This window comes from Bos grunniens, chromosome 15, assembly GCF_055505025.1.
Source record: "Bos grunniens cultivar Pamir isolate PY7600 chromosome 15, Bosgru_T2T1.0, whole genome shotgun sequence".
NCBI lineage: Eukaryota > Metazoa > Chordata > Mammalia > Artiodactyla > Bovidae > Bos > Bos grunniens.
In genome coordinates, this window is record NC_141179.1 from 34,625,729 (window position 1) to 34,641,289 (window position 15,561).

Consider the following 15,561-nt stretch of genomic DNA (forward strand, 5'->3'; position numbering starts at 1 on the left):
CCTGTTGCACCCAAGAGAGTCCAGTACCACGGCAAATGTGCTGCACTGTGCTTAGTTGCTCAGTTGTGTCCTACTCTTGGTCACCCCACGAACTGCAGCCTGCTGGGCCCTTCTGACCATGGGATTCTCCAGGCAAGAATACTGGAGTAGGTTGCCATGCCCAGCTCTAGGGGATCTTCCCAACACAGGGATCGAACCCAAGTCTCCCACATTGCAGGTGGATTCTTTACTGTCTGAGCCACCAGGGAAGCCCAAGAAAACTGGAGTGGGTAGCCTATCCCTTTTCCAGGGGATCTTTCCCACCCAAGAATAGAACTGGGGTCTCCTGTATGCAGTGGATTCTTGACCAGCTGAGCTACCAGGGATGCCCCATGGCAAATATATAATAATAAAAATAAGTATTACTGAGGACTTCCCGTGTGGTCCAGTGGCCAAGAGTCCACCCTCCCAATGCAGGGGCCTGGGTTCAATCCCTGATCAGAGAACTAGATCCCACATGCCACAGCTAAAAATCCCATAGGGCTACATCGAAGATCAGAGATCCACGTGCTGGCCAAATACATAAACAAATATATATATATATATATATATATATTTTTTTTTTTAAGTATTATTGCTTCCCTGGTGGCTCAGAGGTTAAAGCGTCTGCCTGCAATGCAGGAGACCAGGGTTCGATCCCTGGATCGGGAAGATCCCCTGGAGGAGGAAATGGCAACCCACTCCAGTATTCTTGCCTGGAGAATCCCATGGGCGGAGGAGCCTGGTAGGCTACAGTCCACGGGGTCACAAAGAGTTGGACATGACTGAGCAACTTCATTTCATTTATTTTTTCATTTTAACATTTTTGTGGTACTTATTACTTGCCAAGACTTCTATTAAGTGCTTTATATCATTAACTTGCATAGTCCTCCAAACAGGTCTGTGAAGTGACTTACATTTTAAAAGACAAGGGGGCAAGAATGTAAAGAGAGGTTAACAAGCTGCTCTGAGTTACTCAGATTACAAGAGGCAGAGCTGGAACTCAAATCCTAGGTTTGATCTGGAAACCTCTAAGCTGTGTAATAAAGCTTTCTAGTTGTACTAATATGGAAGCTAGTAGCCACATGTAGTTATCAAGTTCTTGAAATGTAACTAGTACAACTAAAGAGCTGAATTTACAAATATATTTCATTTATTGATTTATTTCTTTGGCTGCACTGGGTCTTGGTTGTGGCATGCAGGGTCTTTAGTTGCAGCATATGGGATCTAGCTTCCTGACGAGGAGTTGAACCTGGGCCTCCTGCACTGGGAACATGGACTCCCAGCCACTGAACCACCAGGGGAGTCCCAAGGAACTGAATTTTTACTGAATTGAAGTAACCACATGTGACTAGTGACTGCTCAGCTCTCTGCTATCTTTGGGTGTCATTAATGTATCCATCACGATTGAAGCTTTGCATGTGGATATGATTCCCCCAGAGATATATTGCAGTGGATTTTAATCTCCTGTGGATTACAGTCTGTAGTTGAGAATCAGATGAGAGCTATAAATCCTCTCCCATGAATGTGTAATATAACAATTTCATAGATCCACAAAACCTAGGCTCCCTGGGTATAAAGCTTGGAAGAGCAAGATACCCAATAAAATGTGAACTCCTTGAGGTGTAGAGTTTCAGCTTCAGCATCAGCTGCTGAAGCTGAAACTCCAGTACTTTGGCCGCCTGATGTGAAGAACTGACTCATTGGAAAAGACCCTGATGCTAGAAAAGATTGAAGGCAGGAGGAGAAGGGGACAACAGAGGATAAGATGGTTGAATGGCATCACCGACTCAATGGACATGAGTTTGAGTAAACTCTGGGAGTTGGTGATGGACAGGGAGGCCTGGCATGCTGCAGTCCATGGGGTTGCAGGGTCAGACACAACTGAGCGGCTGAACTGAATTTAACTGAGGCATAGAGGTTTCTTCAGTTTTGTTTACTACTCTGTATTTCGTATCTAAATTCTAGAACAATGCCTGGTCTATAGTTGGTACTGTGGGACTTCTCTGGTGGCTCAGACAATAAAGAATCTACCTGCAATGCAGGAGACCCGGGTTCGATCCCTGGGTCAGGAAGATCCCCTGGAGAAGGGAACGGCTACCCACTCCAGTACTGAGAATTCCATGGACAGGGGAACCTGGCACAGAGTCAAACACAACTGAGCCACTAACTCTTTCATAATAATGGGTATCAGATAATTTATTAAATGAGTGGCTTAATGAGTCCTCGGAAACATTTTAGGACCAAACAGAAGAGTCCACAAAGTTTGCTAAAAAAAGAAGAGAAACCCATAAACAGGATAAAATCCAAGAACCAGCAGATGGTTGTGTCATAGAAGGCAAGAAGAGTGAAGTTTAAAGAATGGGAATAATCATCAGTGGCAGAACTGCCTGGGTGGTCAAATGAGGTTAGGATAGATAAATAACTATTGTCATTGGCTGGGAGTAACAGAGGTCCTGGTTGATGGCAAGGCAGGGTAGGGGTGTGGTCCAGGTTGCAACAACTAATTCACGAGTCAGTGGTGAAGAAGTAGAGGCAGAGGCCTCCATCTTGGTTGCCCCCCAGAATCACTGGACACTTTTTAAAAATATGTATTCTTGAGCAGGCTCAGACTCTGACTTCATAAATTGGAGGAAGAGGCCAAAGAATCCTGATAGTTTTTTTTTTTTTTTTTTTAAGTAATTTAAAGTTTACTGATGGCCATAGAAGCTTCCCACATGGCTCAGTGGTAAAAAATCCACCTACCGACGCAGGAGACACAGGTTTGATCCCAGGATTGGGAAGATCCCCTGGAGGAAGAAATGACAACCCATTCCAGTATTCTTGCCTGAAAATCCCATGGACAGAAGAGCTGGCGGCTATAGTCCATAGAGTCACACAGAGTCGCACACGACTGAGCACACAGGCACACACACAAAGGAGCGTTAGATGTGATAATATTTTAAATGTTTTAAGATGAAGAATTTTAAATTACCTAGAAAAATCAGAATAAATGAGATATGCTTGAAATAGGGAGATAAGTATCTTTATTTTTAATAACTACTTAATCATCACAACACATTAGATGTAAATCTGTGATACAGTTGTGATGAAGTTTGGCAATCACCAAATAATTTGTTCGTTCAATTAAATAATGGCCCTGAAGGAAAGGAAGGAATCATGAAGGAGATAGGGAGAGATTTTTTTTAAAGTCAGAGACATGGGTATGTTTACAGGCAAAAAAGCTATTAAATAGAGAAGTATTGGGAATTCCCTGGCTGTCCAGGGGTTAGACTGTGGTTTGACTGCCGAGGGCGTGGGTTTGATCCCTGGTTTGGTTGCTATTCAGTTGCCCAGTCGTGTCCAACTCTTTGCGACCCCATGCACTGCAGCCTGCCATGGTTCCCTGTCCCTCTGCATATCCGAGTTTGCTCAAGTTCATGTCCATTGCATCGGTGATGCCATCCTACCATCTCATCCTTTTAGCTCTCTTCTTCTTCTGCCTTCAATCTTTCTCAGCCTCGGTCTTTTTCCAATAAGTTAGCTGTTCGCATCATGTGGCCCAAGTATTGGAGCTTCAACTTTAGCATCCGTCCTTCCAATGAGTATTCAGTGTTGATTTCCTTTAAGATTGACTGATTTGACCTCCTTGCTGTCCATGGGACTCTCAAGAGTCTTGGATCCCTGGTTGGGGAATTAAAAATCTCATAATCAGGGCAGCACAGCCAAAAGCAACAGCAAAACCTAAATAGAGGAGTGTAGTGAGTTATAGTGAGTTAAAAGACATTTAGCTGGATTCTGAATCCCTGAATCTTTGACCAGCTACCCACTCTGTTACTTGTTCCCAGGGGAGTCATTAAGCAGAAGCAGTCCCTGCTATCTTTGCAGACATATCATTAATTTTCATGCATAGCATGTAATTTTCTAAGTAGTAGTTGAGAATATTCAGGTATGTTGTGTAAAAAGCTGGCAGTCCTTGGCAGTGTCTCAAATCACATCTGTTTACTTTCTATTATTAGACTTTCTTATAGCCGCTTGCCAGATGACAAACAGAAACTGTTCCCTTTTATCCTCTACTTATTTGCTACCTTATTTATTTATTGCTTATTTGCTATCCTCTACTTATTTTCTCCCCCCAGACACGCTTCTTACTTAAACTAAAATGGTAGGTGCCAGAGTCATTTCACAGGTGCATATAATCCAACATGAAAACTCAGTCTTTTGTCGGTGATGGCGTGAGTCTACTTTTCAAGTCAGTGGCTCTCAACATTTTTACCATAAAGGTCTCTTCTGCTGTTTCCCTTCCATATATTGGATGTTTCAAAGTATTTATCTGCCAAAGTAACTGTGAATATTAAGTCCAATGAGTGTCCAACATCTCAGGTGCACCTACCAAGGCCCCAACATGGACCTGTGTGTGCTCAGTTGTGTCTGACTCATTGCAACCCTGTGGCCTGGGGCCTCGCTATGGAATTTTCCAGGCAACAATACTGGAATGAGTTGTCATTTCCTACTCCAGGGGATCTTCCCCACTTTGCCATCGAATCCGAGTCTTTTGGGTCTCCTGCATTGGCAGGGGACTTCTTTACCACTGAGCCACCTGAGAAGCCCAACATGGGCCTGCTGCTGCTGCTGCTGCTAAGTTGCTTCAGTCGTTTCCGACTCTGTGTGACCCCATGGATGGCAGCCCACCAGGCTCCCCCATCCCTGGGATTCTCCAGGCAAGAACACTGGAGTGGGTTGCCATTTCCTTCTCCAGAGCATCAAAGTGAAAAGTGAAAATGAAGTCGCTCAGTCGTGTCCGACTCTTAGCGACCCCATGGACTGCAGCCCACCAGGCTCCTCTGCACATGGGATTGTCTAGGCAAGAGTGCTGGAGTGGGGTGCCATTGCCATGGCCCTAGATGTTTACACATGGTAAATGGTTACTACCATTTCTAATCCTCATTACAATCTTTAAAGTCATGTAGAATATCCATATCTGACACTTGGGAAAGTAAAGTAATTTGCCCAGTGTCACTGTGCTAAGTGGCAAAACTTAAATCTTCCAGACTCCAAATCCTGAAGTCAGATGTTGTGATTAGATTACTCACAACTTAATCCTCAGTACAGTTCTACAAGTGGTGTGTTACTGTTCTTATTTTCCAGGGAAATAGGCTGAGAGAGGGTAAATGACTTGTCAAACTTATAGCGCCAAAAAGAAACAAAGCCGGGGGTGAACCTAGGTGTGTCTGTCTCTATAGAGACAGGGCTTCCTTGGTAGCTCGGATGGCTGAGAATCTGCCTGCCACTGCGGGAGACCCAGGTTCAATCCCTGGGTTGGGAAGATCCTCTGGAGAAGGCAATGACAACCCACTCCAGTATTCTTGCCTGGGAAATCCCATGGACAGTGGAGCCTGGCAGGCTACAGTCTGGGGTCACAAAGAGTGAGACACTACTGAGCGACTAACACTTTCACTTTCAGAGTAATTCTGTTACATCCACTGCTTCAAATAATTTCTTCCCCCACTTTTATCAACCAAAGACATACATCAATCAAAGCCACTCTGAGCTTTTCAGAGCTTCTAATTAGCATAAGATAATTGGTATCAACACACTAAATTGCTCTGATTACAGCCCAAAACAAATGCGAAAAATGAGGCACAGCCTTAGCGTGGGTAAATGTACAGATTCCACCAGGCTCTGGAAATACTAAATGACAGCTCACACATCCCCATAACTGCTTGGAATCTCCGGAATTTCTCAAACCCCTTCTGGGTTTAGGAGTCACAGTAGTGTCATCTGGGTAAGAAAGAGTTGTTTCTACTTACAAAGCACCAGCTCAAAAAAGGTGCCAAATTTAATTTCCCTCAGAGTGAGGTGGTACTTTATAGAGGACAAAAGGACACCTTCCCAGTAGGTTGTGTGTTTAGGCTGAACGCCCTTCCTGCCAGTGCCCAGGGATGAAGGTGGGTGGAGAAGGGAGACCAGTGGAATCATGGGAATTTACCCAGACTGCATTGCAGAGCTTCCTGCTCTAGCCTGTGAATTTCTGCCTCTGGGGTGTACACTGCCCCAGATGGAGTGGATTTTTTCCAGCCAACGTTCCTGGTTTAGTGTGACCTTCTAGGATAAGCTCCCAGCACTGACTTGCTGGCAGAGAAACAAAACCAGGACTCTGGATTTGATTCACTTCAGCTAGTTTCCCTTAGGAATGTAAAGAAGCATTTCCCCCACCTTATTTGGTAACTCCGTCTGGTGTTTCAAAATTGAATTTCTATAGTGAATTTTATCAGCAGCTTGAATTTATAACAGGAAAGACTTTTAGTCTTCCTCCTGCCTTAAACTAGCTCTTCTGAGGAAAAGGCAAAAAACAGTTGCTTATACAACTGCTTCCTTGCATTGTTAAGCTGACTTTGGGTCATCTGGTGCCCAGGCTAAATCACCCCAAATCAGACTTTCTGACAAAATATTTTCATCTGTGAGCAACCTCTGCTGGCCTTCCTCCAAGTTCTTCTTACCTTCCTTAAGCTGCAGAACCCACACTGGTCACCTGCCCTCCAAGGCCTTGACTGAAATGGAGTCACTGTGGGTGTAGCCCTTGACCCTCCAGCCTCCACGTGCATGCATGCCTGCTAAGTCACCTCAGTAATTTTCTGACTCTTTGGACCGGAGCCCACCAGGCTCCTCTGTCCATGGGATTCTCCAGGCAAATATGCTGGAGTGGGTTGCTGTTTCCTCCTCCAGGGGATCTTCCCCACCCAGGGATCAAACTCCTGTCTTTTGTGTCTCCTGCGTTGGCAGACGGACCACTGAGCCACCAGGGAAGCCCCAAGCCTCCCACACTCCTCTGTAAACACCCTGCTCTGGTGGTGGTTTTTCTTCATGACCTCAGAAGCCTGGCAGATTGATGTAGAGGGCAGGGCAAGCTGCCCAGTGTCCAGGTAGCCTGTCTCATTTGAAAAGGCTCATATAAGAGAGGAGCTGAGAGGTTTTTTGTTTTGTTTTTCGAGAGAGAGGCCATATCTGAATCTCTGAAAAGTCTGCTCAACAAATATCATTTCATGGAGTTGAGTGGAGGATGGGAGTGGTTGGCCTCTATCTCACTTTTAAAGATGGTGGTGAAAAAAATGTTCTGAAAATGGGAGGAGAGAGGACCCAGCTCCTCCTGTTGGTGGGAGGAGCCTGTGCACTCTTCAGCGGTTGCTGCCATGGATTTACCTGGAGGCCTCTTGTCTCACCTTCACCTCTTCACTGTGTTGCCTCAAATCCCCCAGGACAAGTGTCTGCGACCTGTGGCCTTTCACCCTGTGGCCATTGCTGTGTCGCAATACTCAGTGAAGGTTAATTAATTAATATGTGGTCCGTGTTTGGTGAGTTGAACTGAACCAGAACCCTCTCTTCTGCTCATCCTGAATCTGTTTGAATTTCAAGTGTCAGCAAAAAACCCTTGCTGTTGAGTCAGTTTTCTCTTACCAGCCCCGGAAGGAAATGATCTTTCTCTGGTCTTTGTTTCTGTAACATTTAATATTGACTTCTAAGAGCTGTCATTTTCTACTTTTAAATGTAGTTTATATTGACTCTTACTTTCCAGATTGTAAACATGTTGAGAGATGTTTGAGATCAGACAGAGATCCTTGTCTGATTCATGACTTTATTTTCCATGACCCACAAAATGATGCCTTACACATAATCATAGCATTTTTTACAGCAGTTGATGGGCTTCCGGTGTTGCCCGACTGGTAAAGAACCTGGCTGCCAATGCAGGAGATGCAAGAAACAAGGGTTTGATCCTTGGGTTGGGAAGATCCCCTGGAGAAGGAAATGGCAACCCACTCCAGGATTCTTGCCTGGAAAATCCCACGGACAGAGGAGCCTGGTGAGCTACAGTCCATGAGGTAACAAGGAGTCGGACACGACTGAGCACGCGCACACACAGCCGTTAATATGTGCCAAACACTGTTCTTGATATTTCTTTAATTCTTGGAATAGCTTTGTATTCTTTAATCCTTATGATTGTTAAGAACTTTCATAACATCTGTCTTCATTTTGTAGGTAAGGAAAACACTGTTCAATAAGTTGTTCAGAGTCGTGATAGTAGGAAGTGAAAGATAATCTGAGGCAGAATATTCTAAGGTCTAAACCTAACCTTGATGCTGCCTCTTCTTCATATATGTGCACTTAGAGGGCATTATAAATACTTGTTGAATGCATGCAGTTGATATTTCTTAGTTGCTTAGAACCAATAAATAGTTTGAAGGTGATCCATGGTTGCTTTTACCTCCACTTTCTGAACTGTTTTCTAAGCAATGGGAAGGCCAGAAGGGGGCGCCAGAAGGTTGGTTCTAGTTTTGGTTTCAGAGGCTGGATGGGATTGGCTGCCTTCAGGTTCTGGTTTGGAAGACGGCACTGCCATCTAGTGGGGTAACTTGTTAATATCAGCTCAGTTACTTTTCTGAAACCCTGGTTCTTGCCGTTTGGTTCTGGGAGCTCCCTTTTTAGGCTTCCGGGGTGGTGCAGGGGTAAAGAATCCGTCTGCCAATGCCAGAAACGAAGGTAGGAAGATCCCCTGGAAGAGAAAATGGCCATCCACTGCACTGTTCTTGCCTGGAAAATCCCATGGACAGAGGAGCCTGGCAGGCTATAGTCCATGGGATCACAAAGGATCAGACACAACTGAGCAGTTTTGATAGCCCAAGGGAAGGTAGGGTGAGAAGGAAGAACAGCCCATTATAGTTTAAATGGAGTCAAGTTTAATTTCTTCCAAGAAGAGGCTGTAGTGCTGAGCGTGGTCATCGGGTTGGTGGAGCCCCTTTAAGTTTTAGATGGTGTAAAGCACGGGGCTCCAGACACCCCTCCTCCCTACTCTCCACGTGTGCTGCCAGAGATGTAGACTGATATTCTTCTCTCTCTCTCTTTTTAGTATATTGTTTTGGTATTCCTCTCTTGATAATGGGTCTGCTTTGGGATTTGAGTTCTAGTCATCTGTGGGTTGCCTGCTGTAGCCTTAACACCTATCCTAGGTTGTATAGAGGAGGATACTTGATACATATGACAGGTCAGTCCCAATGTAAAAAAGTCCAGTGGGTCAGCAACATGATAGCATAATTTGTTATGAGTTTTTTTTAAAATTCACTTATTTTTAATTGAAGGATAATTGCTTTACAGTCTTGTGTTTGTTTCTGCCGTACACCAAGATGAATCAGCCATAGATACACACATGTCCCCTTCTCCCACCTCCTACCCCATCCCACCCCTCTAGGTTGTCACAGAGCACTTGTTTCAGCTCCCTGAGTCATACATCAAATTCCCAACGGCTATCTATTTTATATATGATGGAGTCTATGTTTTTAAAAGGCAAGTCGAATGACAAGGAGCCATTCCGTAGGGAATGAGCGGCAAAAAAAAGTGCTCTGTGTGCACACTTTGTTCTGCCAGGCAACTGGAAGCTTCGTATGTGGCGCTTTTCTGATTTCTGGCATGTGTGTGTGTGTGTGTATTTGAAAATGTGTTGTAAATTGCTTCTGAGTTCATTTACTTCTTGCTGAAAGATGGGATCATGAGAGCATGGTTATAAAATCACTTGCTTCTTTGATGGAAAGTGTGCAGGCACTGCGACCAGCACTTACCCTGTGAGAACGTTCAGAGTTTGCTGTCTGCTGGGGATCTAGTCTAAGGAATATACGGTGTAGAGATCAGTGCTTTTTATGGCTGTAAACTATCCAGCAGAACAAGGGAACAATATTGGTCCTACTGGGCCTGCGTTAGAGTGACATGTATGGTAATAACAATTTATTATTAATAGAATTTATACAAAACAGGGGTTTGCTAACATTTTCTGTAAGGGATCATACAGTAAATATTTAGGCTTTGTGAGACTAATGGCCTCATTGCTGCACTTAATTCAGTTCTGCCTTAACTACACAGCTCCGCCCTTCTAGCAAGAACAGTCCTGATTACTATGTAAATGAATGAGAGTGGCTGTGTTCCAGTAAACCTGTATTTAGGACATATAATTTTGAATTTCATGGAATTTTCATGTGTCATGAAATAATATTATCATCATTAAAAATTTTTTTTTAAATTCCCAACCATTTAAAAAAGTAAGCACCATTCTTAGCCTGCAGGGGCTCCAGATTTGGCCAGGGGGCTATGGCTTAAGGACTCTTGATTAGATACCTGGGGTACTTAATAATTAGCAGTTAATACAATGACTGATCACCAGCTTTGGGTTCAGCTAGTATCATAAGATGTCCAAACAGCTTTTCTTTCTCTTGAGTAAGATAAATGACTGTTGAATTCCACATAATTTTAAAGTAAGTGTCATGCATGGTATGCACTGTTTGGAAGAGAATTTCCAGACAGAAGCAGAATGAGAGAATAGAGTTTATTGCTCTTTGAACAGCTGACCAGCTCATGGGAGAACTGACCCCTTTCACAGGCTAGTAGCCAGTTTTTATAGCCTTGATGCTTTCGAATTGTGGTGGTGGAAAAGACTTCAGAGTCCCCTGGACAGCAAGGAGATCAAACCAGTCAATCCTAAAGGAAATCAACCCTGAACAGTCATTGGAAGGTCTGATGCTGAAGCTGAAGTTCCAGGACTTTGCCAACCTGATGTAAAGAGCCAACTTATTGGAAAAGACCCTGAAGCTGGGAAAGATTGAGGGCAGGAGAAGAGGGCGGCAGAGGATGAGATGGTTAGATAGCATCACCAACTCAATGGACGTGAATTTGAGCAAACTCTGGGAGATAGTGGAGGACAGGGAGGCCTGGCGTGCTACAGGTCACAGGATTGCAGAGTCACGCAGTTTAGCAACTGAACAACAACAAGGCAGAGAATATTCCTACTGGAAGGGTGGGTATTTTACCTAATACGGGGTCAAGGGCCTAGCAGGTTTACATCCGAAGGCTCCTGGCAACAGTTGCTATGGGGCTTGGGTAATTCTGGAGATTTTTATCTTGTGACCTTAGTACAGGGCTCCACGGTATGCACTTTAAGAACTCTGTGAACTGAAGCTCCATAATCATCGTGCCTCCAGGGCTTTAAGGAGAGAAGAGACTCCACCTTCTAATCCCTCTGCTCACCCTCCTTGCCCTCCCAGGAGGTGAAGAATCCTGCCAGGCGGCCCCAGGCCCCATCAGGTCTCAAGTCTTTCTCCTGCTGGAATTCCCCTCTCTTCCCCCCACCGCCACCCCTTCCCTTCCTGCCCCATTGGCTGTGCCCGCAACTGTGGGTCTCAGGTGACGGGGTTCTCCTGCAGATCTAGAGGCCCAGGGACAGAGAATGCCAGAGGCACTTGCTCCATGGAACTGCCCTGGGAAAAGCCAGGTAATAGGTCAGGATCTTCCCGGGAGCTTTAGGTAGGATGGGTGGGGTTTTCAGAAGGTCTCAGTTCCACTGCCTGCCAGTTATGCCCTCTGTGTCAACTTCCATGGTAGGGGGAGGGAACATGTACCTTTAAAATGTTGTAACCCTGTTTCCCTGTCGAGCTGGAGTCTCGGCGCTCCCCCAGGGTTGAGAAAGGAGGCGAACGTTAACGGTTCACATCCTGTCTTTCCTCAGCAGCCAACAGAGCAGCCAGCAGAGCAGCCAGCAGAGCAGCCATGACGATGACTCCAGCAGGTTCCTGAGTCCTCGCGTGCGGGAAGAAAGGTGAGATCACATGGCCAGGGAGGACGGGAGGCCCGGGAGGACGGGAGGCCAGCGATGACAGGGGACGGGGAAGATGTTTGAGGAAGATCAAGTTTCTGCCAGAAGTGAGAACCATGAGAAACTGCAGAGGAACAGAAGCTGGCCTGACCTCTGTGCTCCAACACGGTTCAGAAAGAGAATGCTACCCCCTCGACCTGAGAGGGGACTAGTTCTAAAGGCTTTGGGTGCTCAGTAGAGGGAGAAGTCAGTGTGTGGAAACCAAGTCTGTTGGAAAGATGTCGGAGTGGGACCTGAGGTGTCCTGTAAAGGTTGGGAATGCTGTGGATCTGGAGAGGGAAAGGGTGTTTCCAAGCCTGAGGAAAACGGCGTGGCCTGGGACGGTGTGTGTGTCATTAGAGTGGTACCTGAAAGCTGGGCTTGCGTCTTGCTGGGTGTCAACCAAAAGATACTGCCAAGTCAAAGATCCGGAGAAGGGGACTTCTGCTAAAGCTAGGGGTACATGCATATTCATGCAGGCGCTTGAATGGAGAAGAATTCAGCATAGAATTTGGACAAAGGTCAACAGAGTTCAGGCTCTAGTTGAATGAAGTCAGGAGGGTCCGTCCATCCTCCACCTGGGTGGGGGCCTTAGTTCCTGCAGAGCTTGCAGACTTGTATCAGATGATTATGTGTAGTCCTTGACAGGGGTGGGGGGGTGGAAACTAGGACTGTGTTTCCTGACTGATTTTCCTTTGTCCCTGTCTTCCCTTACTTCTCTTAAGCTTCTTGGATCACAGAATGGCTTCTCTTAATGTCAAGAAAGCCATTCCTGGGACCCCAGGGTGCTTGGTGGTAAAGAAGCCACCTACAGTGCAGGAGGCACAGGAGATTCAGGTTTGATCCCTGGGGTGAGAAGATCCCCTGGAGGAGGAAATGGCAACTCACTTCCATATTCTTGCCTGGAAAATTCCAGGAACAGAGGAGCCTGGAAGGCTACATACAGTCCATGGGGTCACAAAGAGAGTCAAGATACAACAGAACACACATGCTTAAGAGGCTGGGACCTTTTCTTTAGATTTATAAAGCTTTATGTCTCTTGCTATAGTTCTCAGTTCTGTGCTTATTACTAACCATGATTGACAGTTAAGCTCATCGATTTAGGTGGAGGCATGGGACACCCCCGGAGAGGGCAATGGCACTCCACTCCAGTACTCTTGCCTGGAAAATCCCATGGACGTAGGGGCCTGGTCGGCTGCAGTCCATGGGGTCGCTAAGAGTCCGGCACGACTGAGCGACTTCACTTTCACTTTTCACTTTCATGCACTGGAGAAGGAAATGGCAACCCACTCCAGTATTCTTGCCTGGAGAATCCCAGGGACAGAGCAGCCTAGTGGGCTGCCGTCTCTGGGGTCACACAGGATCGGACACGACTGAAGTGACTTAGCAGCAGCAGCATGGGACGCCCCTGGTGGCTCAGATGGTAAAGAATCTGCCTGTAATGCAGGAGACCTGGGTTCACTCCCTGGGTTGGAAAGTTCCCCTGGAGATGTAAATGGCAACCCACTCCAGTATTCTTGCCTGGAAAGTTCCATGGACAGGGGAGCCTGATGGGGTTAGTCCATGGGGTGGCAAAGAATCGGACACAACTGAACAACTAACACTTTCATTTTCTTCATGGGGTCTCCAAGGGACAGAGACTAATGACTTTCATCAAGATGCTTGATCAGTTATGATCCGCTGGGAGTTCCCTCAGTCTCTATGAGGCAGGAGATATTAGATGGGCTGCAGGTTAGACATTGACAACTGGCCCCTGTTCACACTTCCCGGGGTGACAAAAAGATGGGCTGCAGGCCCAACACTCATTCCCAGGCCCCTGTTTACATTTTCTGAGCCAAGAGACAAATGCGCTCCAGGCTACATGTTTGTGGCCAGACTCCTATCTACATTTTGAGATCTACACCTTGATAAAAGAAACGACAGGAATAGGGTGAATAACATGACATTGGAGGCTTTTATGGTAGGAACAGAGCTAAGCCCTATTAGAAGATCAAGAGGTCATACATTTCCATCCTTGGGGCAAGGGAGAAACTACACTTGCACAAAAGGTGTAATGAGGCCAAAAAGGCAGGGGGTGCCAGGCTATAGGAATTCTTGCCGTCTGCCTCCCGTATGCCTCTGGGATGAAATCCATCTTCACTGAGCAGTATGATCCCACCTAGGGGAGGGTCCCTAGACAAATTAGCTTCGGGGGGTGGGGGGAGGAGGGGTGGGCTGGGGCTGGTCAAAACAAGATTGACTAAGAAGCAGACAAAGACCCGGAAGATTGGCCACTCACAAAGGATTTAAACCTCCCAAGGCACAACTCTAGCAACTGAATGGAGTTTGCCCAAGTGCTCTGCCTTTCTAATAAATACTTTACTTCCTCTACCTCATTGCCTAATTTCTCCTTTCAAGGTAGACAAGGACTGGGGACTTAGATTCTAGCCACTAGTCCCTGTGGTCTATCAGTTAAGATTCCTGGTTTCCACCCAGGTGACCAGGCTTTGATTCCTGACCAGGGAATTAAGGTCTCGCTTCCAGCCGCTGCTCACTGCTTTGTGCATCTGAAATCATCTAGAGTGGCCTTTGCCCTCTTTTCAGTGCTCTCTGGATTCCGACAACCCATGCTTCCAAAATTGGAAGGGTCTGTAGAGTTCCCCAGCACAACTCCCTTCCCCATGTTGTGCAGTGAACACCCCCAGAAACTGTCCATTTCTGATCATCATACCTTCAGTTGATCAGCAACTCCTTAGTCCTCTATTTTATCTCTGCCGCTTGCTATGTTCCTGGGAGAGATAAATAGGTGCCGACTTGCACAGACTCTACAGCACGTTTTTTCCCACGGCTCCTTGCTAACTAGAGTCAGCCTTGATTTTGTTCAGTACTTGGGATTGTACGCTGATAAAAGTGATATTTTAGCTGTTTCTCTGCCCCCTCCCACACCCAAATGAAATATTATGGATGATCTCTCCTCCAAACCTCTGCTCGGAAAAATCCTTTAAATGTCTTCCCTGGTCCTTTCATCGTCATCCCTGGCCCACGGACAGCCCCTTGAGCGCTTCATGGTGGGTGTTGGATATGGTTTTGCCCTAGCTCACGTTGGGCAGTATGGGAAACAGAGAAGGCCGTGAGCTGAAGGATGCTTCTGTGCTGGTCCCTGTGGACCCCTGCCCTGGAAACTCAGGACTGGTGTGTGCTCACCATGGTCTTTCTGAATGAATTCGGTTTTTCCTTCACAGTCAGTGGGTTCTCCTGGAGGGAACAAGTCCTCAGAGTGCTAATTAATCACTCAGCCGCAGCTCGGAACAAACCTTTACACCCTTCACCTAATCCTTCCTCCAGCAGGTTTCTGACCAATTAAGAGACTCTCTGGGGCGTTTCAGATGTTGGTCTGTGATATGCTGGCCTAGAGCAAGTGTGCGATCTGAACCCTGGGGAGAGGGAACCTGACTTGTGCTCATTGCTCTGGGCCCAGTTTGATGGACAGCGCACCCTGCTGGTTACGATGGCATTTCCCACACCGGCCAGTGTCGTGCCTGGCCAGTATAGTGGGTAATACGGACCCTTTTCTGTGGCTGCTCCTAATTCTGCAAACCACATTGTCAATTGCAGAATGAAGGATTGTTTCATAGAGCACACACACAAAAAAATTGATTTTTCTGTTTTAAAGATCAAAATTATAATCCTTCAGTATGAAATAACTTTCCACTGGTTAAATAAAACATTGATTTTTCTTTTTTCTTGTAAAAGGTTTAGAATGGATATCATATTTAGAGATAAAATAGCTACTGTACTGTAATCTTTATAAAATCCACATTGGGACTTGCCTGGTGATCCAGTGACTAAGACTCCAACCTCCCAGTGCAGGGGGCCTGGGTTTGATCCCTGGTCGGGGAACTAGATTCCACATGCCT

General features: G+C 46.1%; 1 protein-coding gene across 9 annotated transcripts in view; it reads left to right on the forward strand.

The window, feature by feature from the left end:
* GRAMD1B (GRAM domain containing 1B) overlaps positions 1-15,561 on the forward strand; it is a 261,587-nt gene that overhangs the window by 109,938 nt on the left and 136,088 nt on the right. For 6 of the 9 annotated variants that reach the window (XM_086339711.1, XM_086339709.1, XM_086339706.1 and 3 more), the window contains exon 2: positions 11,540-11,629. In XM_086339711.1, the coding sequence (XP_086195837.1) occupies positions 11,540-11,629 (90 nt within the window). The remainder of the gene's footprint in view (positions 1-11,539; positions 11,630-15,561) is intronic. The other 3 variants (XM_086339702.1, XM_086339705.1, XM_086339704.1) reach the window with 2 other exon arrangements.